We start from the raw sequence: 22880 nt of genomic DNA, 5'->3' as shown, positions 1-22880 counted from the left end.
TGTGTCACAAGTGTAGATTTTTTTCTCCTCTTGTAGAACATAAAAATGAGCTTCTTAATAAACCAATATAGATACCACCTGATAAACGTCCACACGTTAACCTGTATATGTATCCATTTAAAAAAAATGAAATTAACCCCATTTTGGACGCTATGTTTGTCACACGAAGGCAAAATCTTCTTTCGGTTGTAGGTATGGTTCTATCGCTCGTGCGCATCCTAGCTGACTTTGTTTAATTTTTAAGCTTTGTAAGTGTAGCGTCTTGTATGCATTCATGCTTAGGTGTGGAAAATTATTCTATAGCAGGGCTTAAAGTCTCGGTAAAAAAAATATTTCGAATCTCAATAAATTTTTAAAGTTTATTTCAAAATGTCTTAAACATACTTATTGAATTTAGACGCAGATTTGACAATATTTGAATTTAGTTTGAGTCTAGTATCCATCAAACTACTCTTGTTTTGATCCATAATAAGTGTCTTAGTTTTAGTACATAGTTGTACTAACTTTGTGCTTAAACCCAAGATACTTATTATGAATAGGAGAGAATACTGTACCGATGTTTCAGAAATTTAGTTAAATCTTTGCACCCCTGGAGTGAATGAGTGTTTCCAGAAGAAATATATATGCCAATAGACATGTGCGGTTATGCATGGTTAATTTCATTGTGCAACAAATTGACCCTCGAAATATATATATGTGTATGCGAAGTATCGAACGACACTTGCGGTCTGGCTACCAAAATATGTCACCGACACTAATCATCCATGTCCGTACGTACTCCACTTCGATCGAGGCCGGACTCGAGATGGCGATGGAGGGATGAGGACGTGACAGGACGTCCTGCGCGGCATGAGCTCGTGTCGCCGCTGCCAAATAAGCGGGCAGTGTGTGGTCCTTTCCTACCGCTGACCCCGACCTGCCGACTGGGTCACTCATATTTGAGAGTTAATTTCGCGCGATCACGATTTTGTGACAGTGGTCGTGCAAAATCACAGTTGTTGCTAACAATCTCATAGATATCATAATTTTTGGGGGAGTCTCAAAAACCCTAATCTCGATGATTAGGCGGGTTGATGGTGTTTGTGATGACCGGAGCCCACAAGTCAGTTGCCACGTAGCCTCTCCGACCCGTCTCCAATGCCACCCGGCCCACAAGTCAGTTGCCACGTCAGCCTCCCCGACTAGTCTCCAGTGCCACGGCCCACAAGTCAGTTGTCACGTCAGCTTCCTGACCTGTCTCCAATGCCACGTTGTGAGCCGAGGTCGTCAGAAACACCATCAAACCGCCTAATCATTGAGATTAGGATTTTTTGAGTCTCCTTACCCCAAAAGTTATGGTTTTGTGAGACTATTAACAGCAACTGTGATTTTGTGAAACCATTGCTACAAAAAGTGTGGTTCCGTGAAATTTACTTCATATCTGACAGTGCGGTGAATGCGTAGCTTCCTCCCAGAAACAGAAACGTACAGTGGAAAACAAAATGTCCCTTTTTAAGGTTCTTTTTAGCAAAAAACAAATAGTAATCTGTCCGTTTTAGCTGTTCGCTGTCGGGTCGCTGTGTTAAATAGGCTAGCTGTGGCTATCCCTCACGTGGACTCTTCGGTACGGCTTGAAGCTAAGGCATCGGCATGCAGTACAGTACAAGCATCTTCTGATTCTGATGTATGTGCAGCACGAAGCACAAGCCCAACACGGACGACCACAGTGGGGCTGCCTGCCGCGACCGCAGTTTGTATCGTGTCTCATAACTTCTGTTTTATTTATAAGCCTACCTATTCTCTTTCGAAATACAAAATAACTTGTGTTTTTTTTAGAGGAAATAACTTGTGTTTTAAGCGAGGGCACATATGGCGGCGGCGTGGGCTTCTTGGGTACCGTTGAGGCTGGGCCGGGCCCGCCGGTTTGGTGTCTGTAGCCTTTTTCAGAATTCGCGGTGGTGGCCAGCTGCGGCCTGCGGGGCTGTAGGCCGCATATGATTTCGGACAAAACGATTTAGCGCACGGTCTCTGCACGCTAATCATATCTTTGTTTCTGTTAGTTTCTAAAAAAAAAACTTTGTTTCTGTTCATCTAAAGGCGTAACAGTTAGTTCAAAACATAGGTGTTAACCACGAATCTTGTGAATTTGGTCAAGATTTCTCTACTAGGTTGAGCAGTTCAGCATATGCATAATAGTTTAACAATCGCAAACTGATATTCCTACTCAAATAGGTGCCCTAACAGAATGGACTGCTGTCTCGTTAAATCCACGCACGGGATTTGTTTGTTGTGAGTAAATTAGTACTCCCTTGCATGCCAACACGAGGTGTCATTGCATTAAGATGAGTCAAGCTTGATGAGTACAAGGTTACAAACATTATGAAACAAAATTTAATCTAGCATGACATAATTAACAAGTTCTTTTTAAGGTTTTCCGATCTAAACATGAGATCTATGCAACTTCAAAAGAGACGTGAGGATCTTGATCGTACGGCTATCAGTGTTGACTGAGAATCTTCTAAATCATGGTATTGACTTTTTCGTCTATACATATCTTCTTAGATCGTAAGGATATTTGTGAATCGAGATGGAAAATTTGTACCATATATCCCTGAATTAAGATACCGAATAGTTTTCAGGTACATAGGTGTTAACCAGTTGACTCCTAATCTTGTCATGTAGGATAATTGCTGATGTCGAGTACGAGACACGATAGAACACAACTCTTAGCTAAAAGTTAATATATTCCCTTTGTATATCATCACGCTTAGTGCTAAGTATTGGTCCAAAGTCACATTGAGACAATAGAACATAGTACATCTTAGCTAAAGTGAACCTTATTCCCTTTATATATCATCGTATTTAGTGCTAACTCTTGGTCCCGGGTCAGATTAAGACAATAGAACAAACTCTTAATAAAGTGAACCTTATTTCCTTTGTATGTCGTCGCATCTAGTGCTAACTCTTGGTCCAGAGTTCAGAGTCAAATTAAGACACCATGCTGTACAAGGGCATCTCCAATGGTGGCCGTTACTAATTTTTTTCTCTCTCTTTTTTAATATGTTTTGTTCTTTTCTTACTTTATTTTCTTTCTTGATGGACCCACATGTCATCATCTTTCATGTCTTGGTACCCGTGTAGAGGCGGTTACTTCTTCAAGTAAACACTACCTCTTTATTATATTAAGGTCTTATTTTTATTGGTCTAGTATTCCTTGGTATCCGTGTAGTAACCATCGTTGAATATGCCCTAGGTTACTTCTATATGTTTCAAACGGTAGCATGCACATTTTCCAAGATTTAGCTTTGTATATTGTGGATTATCTCATAGAAAATTAATATCAATAGAAAATTCCTTGGATACGAGTTTAACAATCCATGTGTGTATAGTTGGAAATTGTACGTCCGCTATATTAATAAAGAGAGCACTCCATTTTATTTCCTTGGAAGTAGGCGATGTAAACGGGTATCCGTTTGACCCCGTTTCAGGCCTGCACACAGCGTCCTTTGACAGCAAAAGAGAAAAAGCTAAAACGAAATACTGTGCGGGAAATATGCTTAAGCGGGCTTGCCGGCGCCGGTTACCGCGCCGTTTATATCCTTACTTGGAAGGCCTTCTGTTATAGTTGTAAGCTAAGTATACGTAGTCCATACGTCCTGATTGAGGATTCAAAATGGGTACCTAACCAATAGTTCTACTCGAGAGTGGAGACTAGGACTGTTCAAATTTCAAAAACAGAAAAACCACAGGGGACGGCTCAGTTCACGTCCTGTCACAGTATGCAAGCAGAGCTGCCAAGCTAATACGGAGTACGGAGTAAGCTACGAAGGAAAGTAAAGATTCTAACTCAAATCATTTTTGCGTTGCCCCCTGCCTGAAACCGTGAGACCTGACGGGCTCAATAGTTCACAATTCGGGTAGTTGCCGCTTGGTCAAGAGAAGGAGCATGCTATCATCCCAACGTTTGCGACACGTTTGACAAGTTTCTCGTAGAAATTAGTGTTTGTCTGGTCGCATTGACAAAAAGTGCTCGAGAATTCCCGATCTCATTCTCATCACTCATCAGTGCACTTTAGTAGGAGGATTTTTTTTAACTTTCACCAGTGCACTTTAGTAAAAGTTTCGTGTTACGCCTAGAGTCCGTTCCAACAGCTGCGTTCCAAATGACAATGCCAGAACACAAGCTTTGACAGTCCCAGCCGTCGTGGGTGCGTGCGTGCGAAGGCCTTCCATTTCCGATGGATTTGAAAGACCGCTGAATTGACGGGACAAATTAGGGCGGCTTTTTGCAAGTCAACGGGTCTACGTACGCAGCCGTGTTGATCTTGGATCACAGGGTTGAATCCGGAACAAGAATTGAGATCTCACAAGAATTCAGGGTAACCCTCAACTGCCGGCGTGACGTGAGCCATGAGTTGCTTGGCTGGATCCTCTATGGCTTCGCTCGTACTGTGCTGTCCGTGCATATCCAATTTCCCCAAACGTACAGCAAGTTCTACATCAAGCATACACAGTTCGGTTAATATACTTAAGTCCGACTCTGGTATTCCTGGTTCACCATCACCCGATAGTTTGTTTAGTTCCATCAGCGATTCTTCTATGCGAATTGTGTCGCAATTCGCAAACAGATGCATTTTTCGTATTTGTCAATGCATGTCCAAATACCTTGGCATAATGGCATAGGCCAGCCAATGGGTCCTGCCTAGGTTTCACAAGATGGAGTAGTAACGGAGAAGCGAGACCGAGCAAAAGCGAGCCGTCGAGCGCCGATAAATAAGACGCAGACAGCCCTCTTCCTCGTCACCGCAACAGCCAACAATCAAGCAAACTCAAGATTTAGAATCGACCCTCGCAAAGGAAGAAGAGCTAGCGCTGCCCGCCAGTATGTGCTACCAGGTGAAGTGCGGCACGTGCGGCAAGTCCACGTGGGCGGGGTGCGGCCGCCACGTGGCGTCCGTGCACCGGCAGATCCCCGAGGGCCAGCACTGCGGCTGCCGCGACTGGCCGGGCGTCTCGTCCGACGCCACCGCCGGAGACAAGGCCGGGGATTCCGGCGCCGCCGCCGACGGAGACAAGGCCGGGGAGGGGGCGGGGGCATCCTCCTCCACCTGCGCCGTCCTGTGACTTCCCTCGTCATGGTCAGAGAAATAACGTCGGGGGCGGGCGCGCCGCCGCTTCTACCATGGCCGTTCGTTGAGTTCTACCTGCCTCTCCGTTCCAAGTTGCTTGTGGTGCTAGTAGCCTAGTAGATTCTCTCTGTGTGCGCCCCCATATATCTTTTGTATTGAGTAATTTTGGATTGGAAATAAATGGAAATTCTGGTCTTTCGTTTGGCATATGATTTTGCTGAAGCAAGGCATTCGGTCCTTGAACGGCCTCGTTGTGCTCACCGATTCCCAGGCTGCCTGCGTATACCAGCCAAACAAGAGCAAGTATACAAATACAACCGTAGCAATCTAACACGTCTGATCCAGCGCAGGCGAAACAATCCCGGTAGACGCTTCTTAAATCAGGTTGCAAATACCAATTGCAGTAGCGAAAGACAGATATATGGTCGCTCATCTGGTTACCAAAGTAGTCACATCACAATTGAACAAAACAAAGGCAGATATATACATTGATCGCTTCCCTTAACAAGAACTGGTTTAACCGAGGTTACACGAAAACTGGAGAACTGCATCGCCAGAGCATGCAAGGCAGCAAGTCTCGGGAAGCAATTGAAGAATCAAAACTTCTTTGTATGAACAAAACGATCTGAAAAGTTGCGCAGGCATTGATCAAACACAAAATTTTACCCTTGCAACTAAACAGCCTGTATTATCTCCATTTGTATGTATCTCTCTATGCAGTTTGTAAATTTGCCACGGTGGATGAGCGGCTGGGCTATGCTGATAAGCCTCTCTTCTGTAACCTGATCATGAAACCCAGTGATCTCACTGCACGCCGTAGCTGATTAACAGGGAGCCCTTGCAGTGTTGGGTGAGTCAAGTCATTATCCGGTTGATTGGCACTTTCTTTGCAATTAGATTCGCCTGAGCTGCCACTTCCATCTTCATCTGTACTGATGGTTTCAACTCCTTCCAAGGATATGTCATCAGCGTCAAGTGATTGACAGTAAGCAGACTGAAGACGCTGGTGAATGGCATCCATTCTGCCCGATTGTTCATCATCTCTGTCCATGTCAATCAAAACCTGTGTGTGTCCAGCAACCAATTATGAGAAGCGATAACAATGTATTTATAAGAAATTCCATTTTAATATTAAATGTCTTATTCAGAGTTCTTTACTGTATTCAGAAAATTAAAAATGCAAGTTAAGAACTCTCAGCTCAGAGCATAAAAATGTAAATAGGCACCAAGGTGAATAATATCGTTTAAATTCTAAAAACCGTTCAAGGAATTATACTAACCTGTGCAGGGAAAGTCCTGAATAATGGTAGAAGACGCTTTCTGCAATACTGGTTGAATAAAAGAGTGAGGATAATGAGAGGTACAGTGAAGCCTGCAGCTACTGGAGATTCTTTAAGGCCAAAGACACCAAGGCAGATGATCTGGGTGAGGACGACAGAGAATATTGTTGTATTGTATGCAATTGGCCAATATAGACCACCTGTGTCGTATTTTGTGCAATAAACATTGATGAACTGAAAATGGTAAATTACTAACCCATCAGGTTATAGGAGCAAAGAGGACATCTAGAAAATGTTTTGTTTCGTACAAACATAAATTCACTACCTAGGAAAAACGGTTTGAACTATTTTACAAATCAGATTACATAAATAAGAGATGTCTAGCTAAAAGGAAGTTTATGCAAGACCAGACCACAGAAGGCACAAAGGTTGCATTTTCACGTAAAAACAAGGTAATGCATTACTATCATCAAATTTCAGTTCTTATCATTCTAAAAGAACACACAATACAGACAGAATGATCATCTTATCATCTACAAGTTAATACATGTTTTTTCATTTTATCCATAGCTATGGGCCGAATTATGTACATGTACTTCAAATCAGAACTTCTTTTGCAAAGAAACTTCAAATAGAAAGTTTGTAACTAATGTCTCACCTGATTGCGGTACACGACGTAGGCAAGAAAAAAGTAAAGCAGTAAAAAGGGCAATATTAGAGGTGCTAGCACAGAGCATGTGAAGCCCAACAGTCCAAACAACAGAACTTTTGGTAGTTCCGTGTGATATGGAAACGAGGGAATGTAATCGCTATCTTCTTTCCTTCTCAGAATATATTTCCTTAGGAAGTTCCATATGAGACCAAAGAGTTGCATAACTTCTGATGATAGACTAGCCCATCCTGAAGTCAGAACATAGGTGGTAAAGAAGGTAGCCTGAAATGAAGTAACAACAAAGTGATTTTAAAACTGCAGCCAGTGCCTGGAGAAACTCACCCAAAAACAAATTGATAAACTGTATACACCTAGTTAAATGTTTTAGATTTTAAGTCTTTAAAACCACAAGAAAAATAATGTGACTCACCTGTAAAGGTACTGCTCTAGCAAGCTGCATTGGAATGTCCTTTGGGCTTGATAAGGCATTCAGTTGGCTAATTACAGAACCTGATAGGACATTTACAAAGAAGACATTCCAAATGGTGAAGTATAATACTTTACAACAGGCACTTTTCTTCCTTTCACTGTGAGAAATAGGCCCCTCTAATGTCGAAAATAGCATCATGGTTGGGGGGACAGTATATAAAAATATTTGTAAGATGACACTGGGAAGGTATCCAGTTACTAGCTGGGTCATGTATTTCCTGCAAAAGAACTAATAATTATTAAATTTTGCTATAATGACGAATAAAAGTCTGCAATATCTCCACACTTCAGTAGTAACTACAGAATTTCCCCATCTTTTTGAACCACTGCTTAATTTCCCCATCTCATGATTAGGTGTTATCTCAGTCTCTCGGGTACTCAACTCTAGATTAAATCATAGTAACTAACAAATTGAATTGTTTTGAATGTGATGCACACTGTATGAAAATTCTAAGTATTTGGTAACAACAGGTGAGTTCTAAGTAACATCACTTACCCTTCCAATATCCCTTTCAGGAAAGGGAGCCTTTGCTGCAGCTGTTCCAGCTGAGTTAGACCTTGAATAAATGTCACAGGTAAAAGAAAAATGAACATAAAAACAATAGAACCCAGAAGGGTAGCTATATGGCGAATCCAGATCTGCTTGTAGGGTAACCAAAGATTAGACCAATACATGTCGTCACGTTGTGGGGCAAGACTAGTGACCCATTTCATAGGATTGGATGTCTGAAGAATTTCGGATACAATTAGCGCTGCATACCGAGTTTTGAAAAATACAAAGGCAGCAGCACATTCCTGTGTTCAGTTATCCACAGTTAAATTAACAGATTAGAATAATTCAGTGGGGATAATAGTAAGAACAGAACCAAATGACTGCTAGTTTACCTCATCATGTAAATTCAAGTTTGAATCATCCACAAAAGGTTTTTCCCTCTTTTGCTCTTCACTGGACAACTGCTGGAACGAATTTGATGACACTCCACATAGACAACATCGATATGTAACGGATCTGCATGTCTGATCGACTGCGATACCCTTAAAAAGCTTGAACTTCCTATAAGCCTTCTTTGCACCCATCTGAGAAGTAAAGATAACATTACCACTACAAACAGATAGTACCACTACCATATGAACATGCAGTGAGGGTACTAATTAAAAAAGTCTGAAAATTGTTCCCTCAGAAGATATCGGAAAAGGTATGGCAGAGAAAAGGAATGACCCTGCATCATACAAGCTTATGTTGCATCTGTAATAATTTTGAATTAGCCAGCAATAAGTAATGCAGCGACACTCCACACCAGCAACATGTGTGTCTTCTTTCAGTCTAACAATGAAGATATTGACCACCTGTTGCTTGGTTGTGGTACCACCAGTATCTTGTGGAGCATGATCCTGGGTTGGGCCAAGATCAAGTAGGTTGAACCTTCCCTCAGTGCTCAGTAGTATGAATGGTGGCTAGAATCAAAGCAAGAGCTTCAGGAGATAAGAGAAGAGGCCTTAAAAGCCTAATTATCCTGGCCGTATGGCACATATGGAAGCGAAGGAACAACAGAATTTTTAACAATGCTTCCACGTCTCTTTATCGGATTTACGGTTTAGTCATTGAAGAGATCAAATCTTGAAAAGTGGCTGGGGCCAAGGGGATCTGTCATCTCCAGCCCTTGGTCGTTTTGGTAGTTCTCTGTATTCTGGCTGGGTCCTTAGGAGTTAGGAGATGCCCCTGCTGCCTAGCTCTTTGTAATACTTTTATCTAATATATGTATATTATATACATGCAGCTCTCTGACATGGTCTCGAAAAATAAAAACTTGAAAAACCCTATTCTGGATTACAGTTCAGTAGAATACATGTTCAGATGCAAAAGAGCTAGACTTCAAGTGTGGTCTTGTTCTTAAGTGCTTGTACTCCATCCGTCCCATATTAATTGTCGAAATATTATATGTATCTAGACACGTTTTAGGTATAGATACATCCATATTTGGGCAAATTTGAGACACTTAATATGGGACGGAGGGAGTATATGATATTGTGCAGTAGCACTACAAAGATTACACGCAAGAGCTTATCATGAGTTCTAGAGTTCCACTGTTTTCCATGTTACGACTCAAGGGAGGTGATAATAGAGCAGCATAAAAAAACGTGCTAGACAAGGCAATAGCAGTCTGCACAGATGGTGCTGATCAAACAGCACAATGAACTCTCATGGTCTCGTTGGCAATACTTTGTGGTGATTGTAGTCCTGCTTTATGTGGTTACATATAATCGTTTCGCATTGCTCTAAAAACTACAAAGATGATGTGTGTCGAAAAACATCACTGGTCTCACACTGACAAGTGGTCCCAGGCCCCACCTGCCAATCTTGTATTGGATGCTATTTTGTGCAAATGTTTGCAAATAAAATATGAGGATGTGCAGGTGGAGACGTGTTTCTGCTTTAAAGGAGAATGATGCTTCAAACTGACAAGCACAACCATTGCAGGTTTGCAACCTTGTGCTCTACCGCCGATCTATTTTTATAGATCAGTTGCCACAGAACGATTGATAAGCTACCCAAATGAGCATATCCTAATTTTGCATTAATACGATACAGTGAAAGATAAATAATTCTGGGGACTAGTGAGCTCATAAATAACAATATTTAATCAGAAAACATTTCCTCAAAAAAAGAATAGAAATTTGGTAAAATCTACATGGCACACAATTATAGATATTGCTTACCACTATCTTCTGAACTTTCCCAACTTTATAAACAACTTGATGAGATAGGTAACTTGGTGCATGGTACTTTGTAAAGAAATTCTCAACAGCAGTGCTGAATGATTCGTGTGTTGACTTTGGTATCCCACGAACAAGGACAGTAAAATGGCTAGGATTCGTCGTTGTTTGAACAAGATGAAGTAACCTCAGTCTAGCAATATGCTTGTACTCCTAAGACAACAGTGTAGAAGAAAAAAAATACAAATGAAGGTTCCTGAATATAAGGTAATGTAGCATTATAGTAACTTTGAAAGATCAAACTTGATCTTACCAAATATAGAAGAAAGCAAGCTACACAAGATATGATGTACAGCACGACACAATGGACCCAGAGCCTGCAGTTATAATCAATTTGTAAACAAAATGCAAAAGTTGTACTGTACGACAAAGATAGAACTAATAACTTAGATGATAGGTAAAGCCTGAGCACAGTCTAGAAGCACCTAAAATAGAAGATGAAATATACAAAATGGCATATTTAAGATTTAATAAATCAAGTTAACCTCCTCATAACCAAATAAGAGAACTTCAATTACCCACCATCTTGATTTCTCTTGCATATTTCCTATTGTAAATGTCTCCAATGACGCTGAAGGAATCCGGACGTGATGCATATCTTGTCCAAAATAATTCAATGGGAGAATTCCAAATATACAAAGAATGGCAGCTAATGAGAATATGCGTATGCTGTTGAAAGAAAAGAAAATAAGTCAGCTACCTGAATTCCCACACTGGAAGAAAAATGAAAAACCAAGGAGATATCAATAGATTTTTACATGTCACACCACAGTCACAAATTCTGTGTTTTCCCTTTTAGTCTGAATATCATACAGATGTTTCGAATTCAGTTATCAGAAGAAATAGTGCTTTGTGGTCATAAAGTAATTAGATTAAAGTAAAGTGAAGAAGACATCCCTCAGATTGTTCTTTTGATTAGTTAAGTCTAAGGATACAATTTTAATCTAGGAGATGTTTAAATTTATTGATTTTGTCGTTGTAATTCATGTGATCATGTCTACAATAGGATATAAGGCAACTCATAGGGAGACCATGTGAGAACAGACATGATGTCAAATGTTTTTATTATATATGTATAATATCAACCACGCATGCACATTTCCTGTTGTTGTGCAATTTAATGAAATTAATTCAACTTTCTTATTGGTGCTTTCATGTTTAAAAAAATTCAGAATCTTTTATGTATGAAGGAGGGAAGTCATGTCACTCCCATAGTCACATACCAATCAACAATTAGAAGTGAAAATCAACATGGCCTAAAAAGTCACATCAGCATGTTGCCATTTTCAGAAGTGAACCTTCTAAGCAACACAACTTAAATAATCTCTCATAAGTCATAAGCATCGAACAGTAACTATTGAAGAGGCAAAGAAAGTAAAAGTAAAGATGTATGGACCTAAATACGAGAATTCTGTTGAAAACCACAGCATCCAACCCAGCAGTAGCTAACATCTCTTCCTCTGTAATTTGCAGACTTCTCACGATCCAGCTAGGAGACGGAACAAATCTCTCCAAAATAAAAGCCCCTCGGAGCCGTTTATGCTCCTCAGCAATCCTTCTACCAAAATAGACCTTCACATTTTGTGGCTGCTTCCTCAGGATGGAATAGAATGACAGAAAAAGAACACAGAGCCCAATGTTGATTCCAGCAGAAGTCAGAAGAGCACCAACTTTCATCTCTCCTTATGTCACCTGAATACAAAATAGTAAAATACTTTATACTCCCTCCGATCCTAAATTGTTGTTGAAATATTACATGTATCTAGACGCTTTTTAAAAATAGATACATCATACATCCATATTTGGGCAAATTTGAGTCAAGAATTTAGGATCAGAGGAATAGCTCTCTTAGTTTCTGCAGGAAAGAATGAGCTTCAGAAATTTTATATACATATACAGAAGTTTTACAAACAAGACCTTGATTAGTTCCATGTGCATCAATGAAACTAAAAATGAGTATGCACAGTTGCACACCTAAAAAGTAAAAACAGTCACAAGCTGGACAATTCAAAAACATTTGTTGAAGGTAACCCAGAGTCCACAGTGCGATAGTGATATTGTACGAACTAAATAGCATTCGTGATACCCTCTCAAAACTTGAGAGGAATACTATCATTACTATTGAATTTTTTATTTATTCTGTTATACTTTCTTGTCATATCAATTTACAGGGAGTGAGAAATCAAACTCGAGTGATTGACTTAAAAATGAGCAGCTTTATATAGAAGAACTTGAGACGATGCTGACCGAAGAATAGAAAAATAAATTGCTAAGGAAATGCAAATATCCAAACGGAAAAGTAACACATTTCAGAGCAAAATACCTCATTTGGAAAGATATATACTCCCTCCGTCCAACAAAGGATGTCTCAAGTTTCTCAAAATTTGAATGCATCTATACATTAAATCACGTCTAGATACATCCAAATTTTGACAAACTTAAGACATCTTTTGTTGGACGGAGGGAGTACTAGAGAAAATATATAGTTCAGATCAAAATTCAAACAAAGCTCAACGAGTCAACGGATATTATTCAGATGACGAATTTGTTTCATTATTGGAGAACACTGCACAGTTCTTCAACCATATCTATCCCGACAGTGGCAGCAAGAGGTACAAACGTAACAAAGTAGTGCAGCGTAAAACTTATACAATACAGGCATTGCATTTGGGCTCCAGGATGAACAGTAAAATTAACAAAAAAAAATATCAAAAAATTCTGAGAATAATTAACTAAGCACATGCATATTTGAGCCTTTAACATGCCAGAAAAGTTTCTTGTAAAAGGAAATTCAGTGCTTAAAACAGCAAACATTTAGTACTCCCTCCGTCCCATATTAAGTGACTTTCTATTACATGTATCTAGACGCTTTTTGAATATAGATACATCCATTTTTTGGCAAATTTGAGTCACTTAATATGGGACGGAGGGAGTACTAAATTTGTCTTTTTGCATAAGGCACAAAACATTTTTTCCATGAAAATGTACATGCCCTCATAAGACTTGGGCACAGCACGTGTTTAAAAAATTGCAATATTTTTACAATAGAAAAATTGGACCCAAGAGCATGTGCTCCTGGGTACACATTTGAATTTATCATACAATATTCACTATTTCAAGTTTCACCAATTTGTTATTTTTGTACAGGACAAATATGGTCATATTTTTTAACCAAAATTTTCAAGTTTACATATTAAGCATGATGTATGTCCATAAATATTTCACAAATTTGATGGAGTGTGAAAAATGCATTTTGAAAATCAGGTGACATCCACCTGGGCAGTTTAAAAGCCTTTTCTACAGTAAGGGACCGGTGGAAAATGATGATTTTAGCTTCCAAGGTGGTAAGGTAACTTCACCTCCAACTTATATGTAGTGAGCGGAAATACATTAGTCTGCCATGGATGGAGAAGAGCAGGAGACATCCAAATATGAGACAAGAGTGTATTGTGCAAACGTGACTGCAGCAGCCTATAATCAGGTGTGAGCAAGCGGCTCACAGGTAGACATCATCCTTGATGAGGAGTTATAATTTCAGTGGTAAACTTAGGTTTCAGATGAGCCTGAAAGCTGTGGGATATAAATTTGAAACGGTTATAAATTTTGTCAAGTCATTATCTGATTAACTATTGTGGATATAAAATAAACCCTAATTATTACATCGTATATGATTGCAGTACAATCTTTTCTATCAAGGAAGGTGGAGTACTGAAGGAAAAAAAAAATCCAGCGTTTGGCTCAAATATGAGGGAGGGCCTGGAAAAAGGAAGAGTGTAGATAGCACAGCAGACTAGATCTATCAGTCTAAAGGCTTAAAGCTAGTATTTAAGTTTATGTATGTGTGTGCATTTCGCTAAGCTGTGGTTTGTTGTATCAGTGTTACTGCATTGTGACTCTGCACTCTGCAGACTATCATTGTCATTTTCTTGTTGGCGTCTTTCCTCTTTCCTAGCATGCATAATGTAGATCTGACCTCTTAAAAATTCATGTGGCAGAGATCCTTTTTGAACAAAAAAACGCTAACATGGGGCAAACACAGAAAATGGAGTGCTTGATTAAATAACGCATGCGAATATTAGATATACAAGAGGTTGACTTCAGTGTAGAATAAGCACAAAATGGAATATCTGACAAATCCCATGGGAAACATGAAGAATCTCAAGGTAAAAACAAAACAGATCTGGTCATTCTCAGTGGGCCACAACGAGTTAAGAAATTTCAATTAACTACCAATAAAAAGTTTAAAGCACTTCAGATATCATACTATTTGTTCAGCTTTGAAAGCCAGTTTTATTCTCCTTTTGGCTGGAATATAAACAGTCCAGAAGAGTCCATGGCATCTACTTTATTTAACACATAGGTTAGGCACTGCATCAGCTTGCGATATGGCATGCTAAGATTATAATAGAACTAAACTCCAGATCCTCCTCCTCTTCTTCTTCTTCTTTTGACAGAGATAACCAGTTTATCATCAGGGAGAGTCCATGGCGTCTACTTCACTCAACATACGGCCTAGGTTCCGGAATGTTGCAAGGTAATATTAGAATAGCCAATCGCCTAATCCACCAGATTAAGAAATGGCTTCCCCCAAACGCATCGAATCAAAATCAAAGACCAAAATTGGACTCGCCGTCTCTCTCTAATTGCCTACGCGACACACACTATCAGTAAGATTGGCAAACCTCGGATAACAAAACAAACACGGCCCTCAATCCGTCTACTCTCTCGACCGCGCCAGAAACTTCGAAAATTTAGTCAGTAATCCCAACCCAGAGAGTATAGACTCACCTCCCCAACTTGACGAGAGTGGAATCCAGCAATGCCGCTCGATTCCTCCAAACCCCTTTTTGATAAGAATTCCTCCAAACACTGCGCCATCAAACATCAGAAAACAAAAATCGAAAAATCAAACAGCGCGCGAGAGACTGGAACCATCTGCCGTGCGAAGCAACCGAGGCAATCACCTCGAGTAGGCAGCCTGCCCGATGGTGCCGCGGAACTGGCGATGAACAAGCAGCGCTGCAAGCCTGCAGAACAGCAGGAGAAATTAGGTGGGTTTGGGACAGGAGATTTGGGTGATGGGGGTTGGGGAATAGAGAGCGATGGTTGTATAGCAAGCAGCAGTTGTTGGCGATCGTGAAAGGAAAGGATTTGGTGGAATCCGAATTGGAAGTTTCGATGCCAAGGAAAGGGGCGGAGCGGATACAGAAAAAGGAAAGTGATACGAGCGCACGACTAGCATAGTCAAAGACACCAGAAAAAGTTTACGGAGTAGAAAATGGGGCGAGATGGACCCACTAGGTGGCCGGTGGACACGTGGCTATATATGAATGGTCCTCTCCATCGTCGCTGGAGGCACAAGGCGCACAGTGACAAAAAGGGCCGCACGGTCCAATGCATTTGCAACTTCGAGTCCGGACTTGCTAGGCCGTGGGAATTCTTGTGCAGTTCGGTTTCGGACAGCATTCACCCGCTTTGAATGCTTTAGCTTTCAGTTTTTGTCTATAACTAATTTGTAAATATATTACTCAATTCTTAAATTTAAAATAGTAGAGATAAACTTTCAGTTTTCTAAAGAAGATATTGATGAGTTGTCAAGTTTTCTGATTTTTTTTAATCTGGGACGAACTTTAATTTTCCTTCAAGGAGGGTGAATTTTGAAATCGTGGATGGGCTTTCAACAAATGCTGACAAAATTTCAAAAAAATTGGAGGAACTTCCAATTTTTACTTTCAAAGTCTCAAGGACATTTTCATAAAATTTCAAATTTCTGGGATGGACTGTGTTAGGATCGGGTTGTGCTTGGCTAGGCCGCAAGCTACCGTGCAGCGCTCTAGCGCGTGTGCGTTCGATTGTGTGGCACAGTGCTCCACGGAAGTGATACTTCGTTATTTCATAGGACAAAAAAGGCCAAGTTAATAACTTGAATGTGTGACAAAATAACATCAAATAATCCTCCATATGCTCGTAAATTTTTGTTGAAATATTTGTATTAGGCTCAATGTAAAAATAATAAGTTGAACTGTTAAAGTTTGTTTTTAGAGCATTTTACAAGATCCAGTGAGAATGATAAGCATGTACTAGAAGACATGAATATTTAATGTGTAATGATTTCAGAATTATTGGCACTTCCAGTTGCATTTTATAATATATTTTATCATTTTGGGAGCCCACCTCACTTCAGAAAATGTCAAAGTGGAGCTAACTTGCCTGATGGAAGGTAACAAAGTCATTCCACTCAAAGACTGGATATTATTTGTACCATCTTTTGAAAACATTGTGCATATCTATAAACTCTATAAAGTTGAAGCACACCAAGTGCAGTAATTTAGCAAGCTGCGCATACAGCCTATCCACGTCAGCATTTTCTCTATATGTAAGAGAGGGATTTCGACTTACACCATTTTTTTGTCACTCTTGCAGCCACGTCATCACTTTTGCTACGCAGCACGTTCCTTCACGCGACGCCAGCATTCAGTCATGTTCCCGCAGCAATGCCCGTCGTTTGGGTTTCCACAGGGCCTTCTCAGCCCACCATCAGAAGGGGAAGAAACAACCACGCTATGGCCTTTGCATGAGCCAGGAGGGGAAAAAAGTGCCCGTGCGTTGCGCTCGCTGCTTGGCCTGCGCCCGAGCTCCATCACCGAGTGCCGCTATGCGCCGCTCCCATGCCCGTCGCCTACCCTCCCAACCTTCTCCCATGTACCTCTCCGTCTCGTGCCACCTGCCCTCCCAAGGGAACGCGCACGCCCGTTTCTTGGGGCGGGAGGCCACGACCCTTGCGCGGGCGTTAGGCCAGGGATCATGCCCGTCCACCTTGGAGGGGAGAAGCCGAAAAGGTATAATTTAATTGGATCTACTGGCTTCCTCCTTGGTTGCTTATTCAGTTTTTCTCCTTATTGCTCCTCAATTAATTCCACTATGTTCGATCCACTTCCCTGCCCAGAAGTCTCTTTGCCCCTTCTCCTCTTCCACGCTCATGGCCGAGCCCCTCGATCATCCATCCACTCCTATTCCACTTCAGCGTTCTGGATTTTGCTCGAGAGGTTGGGAATTGAGACAAAAGTATTTGGAGTTTCTCATGAAGATTGAGAATTGGGACCATCTCTCCCTCTATTATAATTGAAATTTCTCATGCAGATTGAGAATTGGGACTCTCTCCCTCTCTTAAGTAATTGGAATTTCACTCTCAAGTTATTGGAATGCTCATGCAGATTGTGGGATCGATGGTTCATAATGGAATCACGTCAATTTTCATGGGGTTATTGTGAGGTATATTTCTTCATTAGTTACCTAAAACTGTAAAGTTTTAATAGCCTAGAATTCTCTTTGGTAGTTTGTTCAACACACCAGATAATCTGAGAACCTTAAAGTTGACATTATATATTCAGTACTCACATTCAGGTAGGGCCATATATGGATGAGAAAAGTTGTAGCAGATAACAAGTTATTGACCAAATCTCAATGTAAAAAATCTATGTATTATGCAGATAGACTACATACTCCAATGTCAGGAGGACCAAAGAATTTGTATGCATGAACTTTCTATAGATCCTGGTATCTTTGTGTGAAGCAATTAGTTTCAGTTTTGCGTGCTTGATTGAGATGAACAGAAGGTGTTCCTTTGTAAGAATACAATAGTTTCCTTTGTAAGAATACAATAGTTTACAATAGTTATCCCCAGATCTCTCTCTATATGTGTGTGCGCCTGCGCGTGTGTGATACTAAACTTGCAAATATAATCATGTCTAATAAGCCTTCTTGCAGGTTCTCCAATCTTGAGTTTTTCATAAATGTGTGGGTTTATTATATTTGTGTGTTCTGGTGACTCAAGCTACAGAGTAGGAACCATGAAAACAAAAAATCAGGTACTTGTTCATTCAGTCACTTAAGTACCCGATGTTCTAATAACTAGATGATGGCTCGCACGTTGTTGCGGAAATTTTTAGTTAATATACATGCATGAGTGAAATTGAGTACAACAACCAAAGAGTGTCCAAAACTCAAAACATAGAATAAAATTGTGTGATAAATTCTTCACATAGTGAGGATATCATGATAGAAAATATCATGCATGGATGTGCAACAAATATGAGTTTCTCACTAAATAGGTGTGAACATATTAATGATATGATGATGTGGCATGCTTGCATGTTGAGAGAAATCAAGTAGTGGGTTTCTCCTACTTAGATATAGAAGATTTTTCCAATTGCATTAAACAAATAATATTTTTCTTCAGTAAAGATGTTGTTCCATCCAGAGTCTAATGTGTATAAAAGCACAACATATAATTTAGCAGAAGTTCACCAGTAGGCTTAGCAAAGTGAAAATACAATCGGTAGATGTGCAATTTAAGCCCCACATTAGAACATCATGGCAACATAATGTTCTTTTACATGATTTCAGATCAAGATCATACAATATATAGTAGAAAATTGGACTTGCATTCTAATATGCAATGCGATGTCACTACTGAATTCTCCTATCAACGATGAAAGTTCTAAATCAGATTATAAATATTGTTACTATTTACTATTTTCTTTACAAAACTAATAGCATAAAACACCATTCTTAACAAGAATTTCCGGAACAACGAGCGGGGCATCATCTAGTTTCTTCACTTTTCATTACCAATACTAGGTAGTTTTCGTTATATAATGTTGACATCATCCTCAATGAGCAGTTATAATTCATGTCGTTATCCTCTAGAAATTTGGCATCGTTGTCCTTATTGGAAGTAATTGAATTATGATGTTTTGTTTACGAATACTATCTCATAAATCATAATTTCCAGCAATATCTCAATGGAAGTAACTGTCCGAGGGATGAAAAGTTGCTCTCGATGCGGTGCGGTTCTCGTACGTGATTTGGTTGTATGAGGAAAACCTCAAGATGCCTGTCAGACGAACAACGCGATTTTTCCAGATTCTAGCCCCTGTAAGGGGTAATAGTGTTACTTTTTCCTTGCTTATATTATCGTGAATTCAGAATACAAAAGTTTTTATAATGTGGGGTACCAAGGAGTCGGATGGATTCAGCCGGTTACGATATGGTGTACATCTTAGGTGTTGTTTGGTTCATGACAAAACTTGCCCTACTAAAAAAATTAGCAATCAATGTTATTTTGATGTTTGTTTAGTTGGTAACCAAAATATTGGTTACCAACTTTTCGCATCCTTCTTCCCGAATCTTGTCAAATTTTTATCTAACCATGAGTTGACAAATCCTTAACCAATTTTTGGCCAGCTAATAGTCGACAAAAATCGTCGATACACAGCTAGCCAAGAATCAAACATAACCTTAGACCCGTGGTGGTCTCCTCTCTTGCGGACCCCTGACCTATCTGTCCGGTGGAACTTTTGTAAATTGGTCGTAAGCATATTTTTTTCCACTTGCAAATAATATAGGACCTACTTCTTCGTACTAGGCTAGCATGCAGACCTGCCACCCTACTTGTAGATATAGGCATATAGCCTGTAGCATCTGATGCCGAACCACCACGGCGGATCCAGCACAGAAGATCCAGCAAAGTCTTTGCTTATTAAAGAGAGAAAAGGATATGGCAGAATTTGTTCATCTCACCAGTCACCGACGGCGTAACATGCATCCATGCTTCGAGTCATGCACACGCGCCAAGCATGCAAGCAATGCACCAGTATCGTCGGCCCGTCCGAGCCAAACATCATGAAGTTATGAGCACAACTCGTTCTACAACTTTTCAGTTCAAGCCCATTGCAGGCTTAGCAGTAGCAAACTATGAATGCATCTCAGTTCATATGATTTAATTTATTGTCAGCAATGTCGGCATCCAAGCACCTTTGAAAAGGTGACGGAGCATTTCATCTACATTCTTCATCGCTGCTGACAGCAAAACGATCGATCAGAGTGCCGCAAAATATACTCCCTCCGTCTCATATTAAATGATTTTTTATTATATATATCTAGACGTTTTTTAGACATAGATACGTTCATATTTGGACAACTCGAGTCACCTAATAGGGACGGAGGAAGTATTTATTTTCTTGCATTGCCTATCAATATAAGAAAAAACAATTGTTATCGGTGCTTGAAAAAAAATCTAAACCTCGACGGTGACTTAAAAAATATTTAGATTTTTTTTGTAAAATTATGTTTAGATTGTACATATAAAAAGTTATGCGCCTATTTCTCGGACTACACAAGTTAAAAAAAAAGGGTAACCAAAGAAACAGTGTTGAATACAACTATTCTGATTTTGCCAAGTCAACAAAAGCTTTTGTCAGGCCAAGATTTCACCCGAGTGGTTTTAGGTCAACAAGAAGTAGTCAAAGAAGTGAACAAGTCTCCATTTTGTTTCGCATGAGACTTACCATGCACAACCTTGGCTTCTCACTAAACCCTAAGGGCAACTCCATCATTTGGGCCGGACCGGTCCGTTTCGGTTCGAATGGACCAAACAACGGTCGTTCGGATTTCAGTCCGGCGTGACACATTCCCAATCCAAATATAAGCCGGGTTTGCGTCGCGTGCGGACAAGAAACGGAGCACCGCTCATCCGCCCTGGACATACACCTGGCCCTCCTGTCTGCGACCGCCACCCCATGTCAATTTCCCGCTCTTCTTCCCCACTGCCCTCGCCACGGCTAACGAAATTTTTCCCGCCACTATAATATTCCCACACACTAGCGGTCCAACCCCCGTCCCAGTCGATGTTGCACCAGCTCCAGACCCAGCTATCGCACTAGCTCCAGCTCCCGACCCCGCCCTCGCTGCGCCGCTCAAGAAGCCGAAGAAGGAGCTGACCCCGGAGGCGAGGGCCATCGAGTCCCAGAAGAGGGGGCAACGGCGGGTGCGGAAGGTCGAGCGTGACGTAGAGGCCGTCGCCGCCAAAAAAATGTCGGGAGGCCATTGAGCGGAAGCTCCTGGAAGCTGCCGCCGTTGCGAAAGAAAGGAAGGAGGCGATGTGAGCCCTCTTTCTCCTCGGCGGTTTGGCACCCGGCGGGCCAACGACGACGGCGAGCACAGAGTCAAGCGTAGTGAGCCAGTCGGAGTGGTCGGACACTGCATAATCGGCGTCGTCTGCGCCCAGAGGTGATGACATCGACCTCAACGCTTCTCCGGCAATGACGCCCGTTCTGCCGGCAAAGGTGCCGTATCCTTTCCCTGGCTCCTCTTTTCAGCAAGGCCGCATCCTGTTCGCGGCGAAACGCCAGGAATGCCCACCCAGCCCACGGACGACCGGAGCAACCCGAATTACTTCACGGAGCTGGAGCAGTTCATGGAGGAGCTCATAGGCCAAGATGGCCAAGCCTATGAGGAAGAGATCGTTGACCATTGGGTCGAGGAGACGCAAGACGACGTCAACATAAAGTCCGAGCCGTTGTACGCTGATGCCGGTGTGCATGCGGGCTGGCAACAAAAGAAGGAGAAGAGCAAGAGGAGGTCGGCCTAAGCCGAGTGCGAGGACAAGCTGCTATGCGAGGCCTGCTAGAAATTGGACAAAGATCCAATTTGCGGCGCCGAGCAAAAACGGCAAGCTTATTACTAGCGGATCTACGATTTCTTCCATGAGTAATGACGCTTCCCCCCTCACGAATTCGTTAGCGACCTAGGTGAATTGTCCCTTCAAAAGAGGTGGGGTTGATCCAACAAAAATGCAACAAGTTAGCGGGTGCGCACGATCATGTGAGGGGCAGACCGATGAGAGGCATCGGCGTCCAAAACTTGGTAGGTGTTGTTGTTGCCATTGTCCTCATGAATCCATGTGTGTTGTCCTCATGAATGTGAATGTCAATTGTTGGTAGACGTATCAAGCTTTGGAATACTTCAAGGAGGTGCATCAAAATCCATTTAGCCTGATTCATTGTTGGTGGATCCTCAAGAAGGCCCCGAAGTGGCAAGAGCTCTATGTGTCCTTCAAAAAGACCCCCCACAATGGGAAGAAGCGTGACGCGAGCACCATCGACCTTGAGGCCTCCAGCCACACCGAGGCAACATCCCGTGTTGTCCGGCCAAGAGGAAGGACCAACTCCAAGGGCAATGCCAACCGTGAGGCCTCCAACCTCGCCTTCAAAGAGACTCTCAAGAAGATTTTGACAGAGAAAGAGGCGGGAAGGGAGAAGGCCCAACAAAAGAAGGAGGAGAAATTAATAGCTACCTCGAGCTTTAAAAAAGGAAGCTCGCCATCGAGGAGGCCAATGCGAAGGCAAGAGCCAAGGAAGCCGAGACTGCTCCACTCGTAGAGGAGATACGGATCATGACGGCCGACTGGAGCCTCCTGGACCCAGGGACGCGAGCTTGGTTCGAGTCCGGGTGGAAGATGATACAAGATTGAGATACGCCCCCGCAGGATCGAGATGCGGCCTCACCATGATGTTGGTCGCCCTCATTTGGTCCAAATTTGGTTGTTTTTTTGTGTAATGAAATATGCTTTTGTCTGCCGGTGAGGTCTAAAACATTGATATGCTAATTTGGCCATCTAGTGGCCTCAATTCTTGCTTACAGTGGCCTGACGGTCAAAAAAACAAGGGAGAGGCCAAAAACAAGGGAGACATTTGAATTCGGAAGGCAAATATGGGTCGTGCTTTTGCCGGTCAA

General features: G+C 41.4%; 1 protein-coding gene across 4 annotated transcripts; it reads right to left on the bottom strand.

Moving 5' to 3' along the window:
- Positions 1–5545: 5545 nt before the first annotated feature.
- LOC100822705 (CSC1-like protein RXW8) lies at positions 5546–15550 on the bottom strand. 4 transcript variants are annotated; one of them, XM_024457225.1, is made up of 12 exons: positions 15269–15550; positions 15093–15173; positions 11701–11996; positions 10827–10973; positions 10558–10621; positions 10248–10457; positions 8415–8606; positions 8026–8324; positions 7471–7747; positions 7047–7322; positions 6389–6529; positions 5546–6171 (listed from the first exon to the last, which is right to left on the bottom strand). In XM_024457225.1, exons 3-12 carry the CDS (start codon positions 11979–11981, stop codon positions 5863–5865), a joined length of 2196 nt encoding a protein of 731 aa, XP_024312993.1. In that variant the 5' UTR covers positions 11982–11996; positions 15093–15173; positions 15269–15550; the 3' UTR covers positions 5546–5862. The 4 variants fall into 4 exon arrangements, with proteins under 4 accessions (XP_024312993.1, XP_003561326.1, XP_003561325.1 ...); XM_003561278.4 differs by having other exon boundaries at positions 6389–6436; XM_003561277.4 differs by having other exon boundaries at positions 6389–6622; positions 15269–15549.
- Between the last annotated feature and the right edge of the window lie 7330 nt (positions 15551–22880).

This window comes from Brachypodium distachyon, chromosome 1 (assembly GCF_000005505.3).
Source record: "Brachypodium distachyon strain Bd21 chromosome 1, Brachypodium_distachyon_v3.0, whole genome shotgun sequence".
In the NCBI taxonomy this organism is placed as follows: Eukaryota; Viridiplantae; Streptophyta; class Magnoliopsida; order Poales; family Poaceae; genus Brachypodium; species Brachypodium distachyon.
This window is presented reverse-complemented; position numbering and strand designations above follow the sequence as displayed.

Excerpts from the sequence above, each read along its gene's own strand:
- LOC100822705 (XM_003561277.4), bottom strand. The coding sequence starts at position 11,981 with ATGAAAGTTGGTGCTCTTCTGACTTCTGCTGGAATCAACATTGGGCTC. Across the intron at positions 10,458-10,557 it reads CTTGCTTTCTTCTATATTTG|GAGTACAAGCATATTGCTAG; the intron begins GTAAGATCAAGT and ends CTGTTGTCTTAG. Across the intron at positions 6,172-6,388 it reads TCAGGACTTTCCCTGCACAG|GTTTTGATTGACATGGACAG; the intron begins GTTAGTATAATT and ends GGACACACACAG.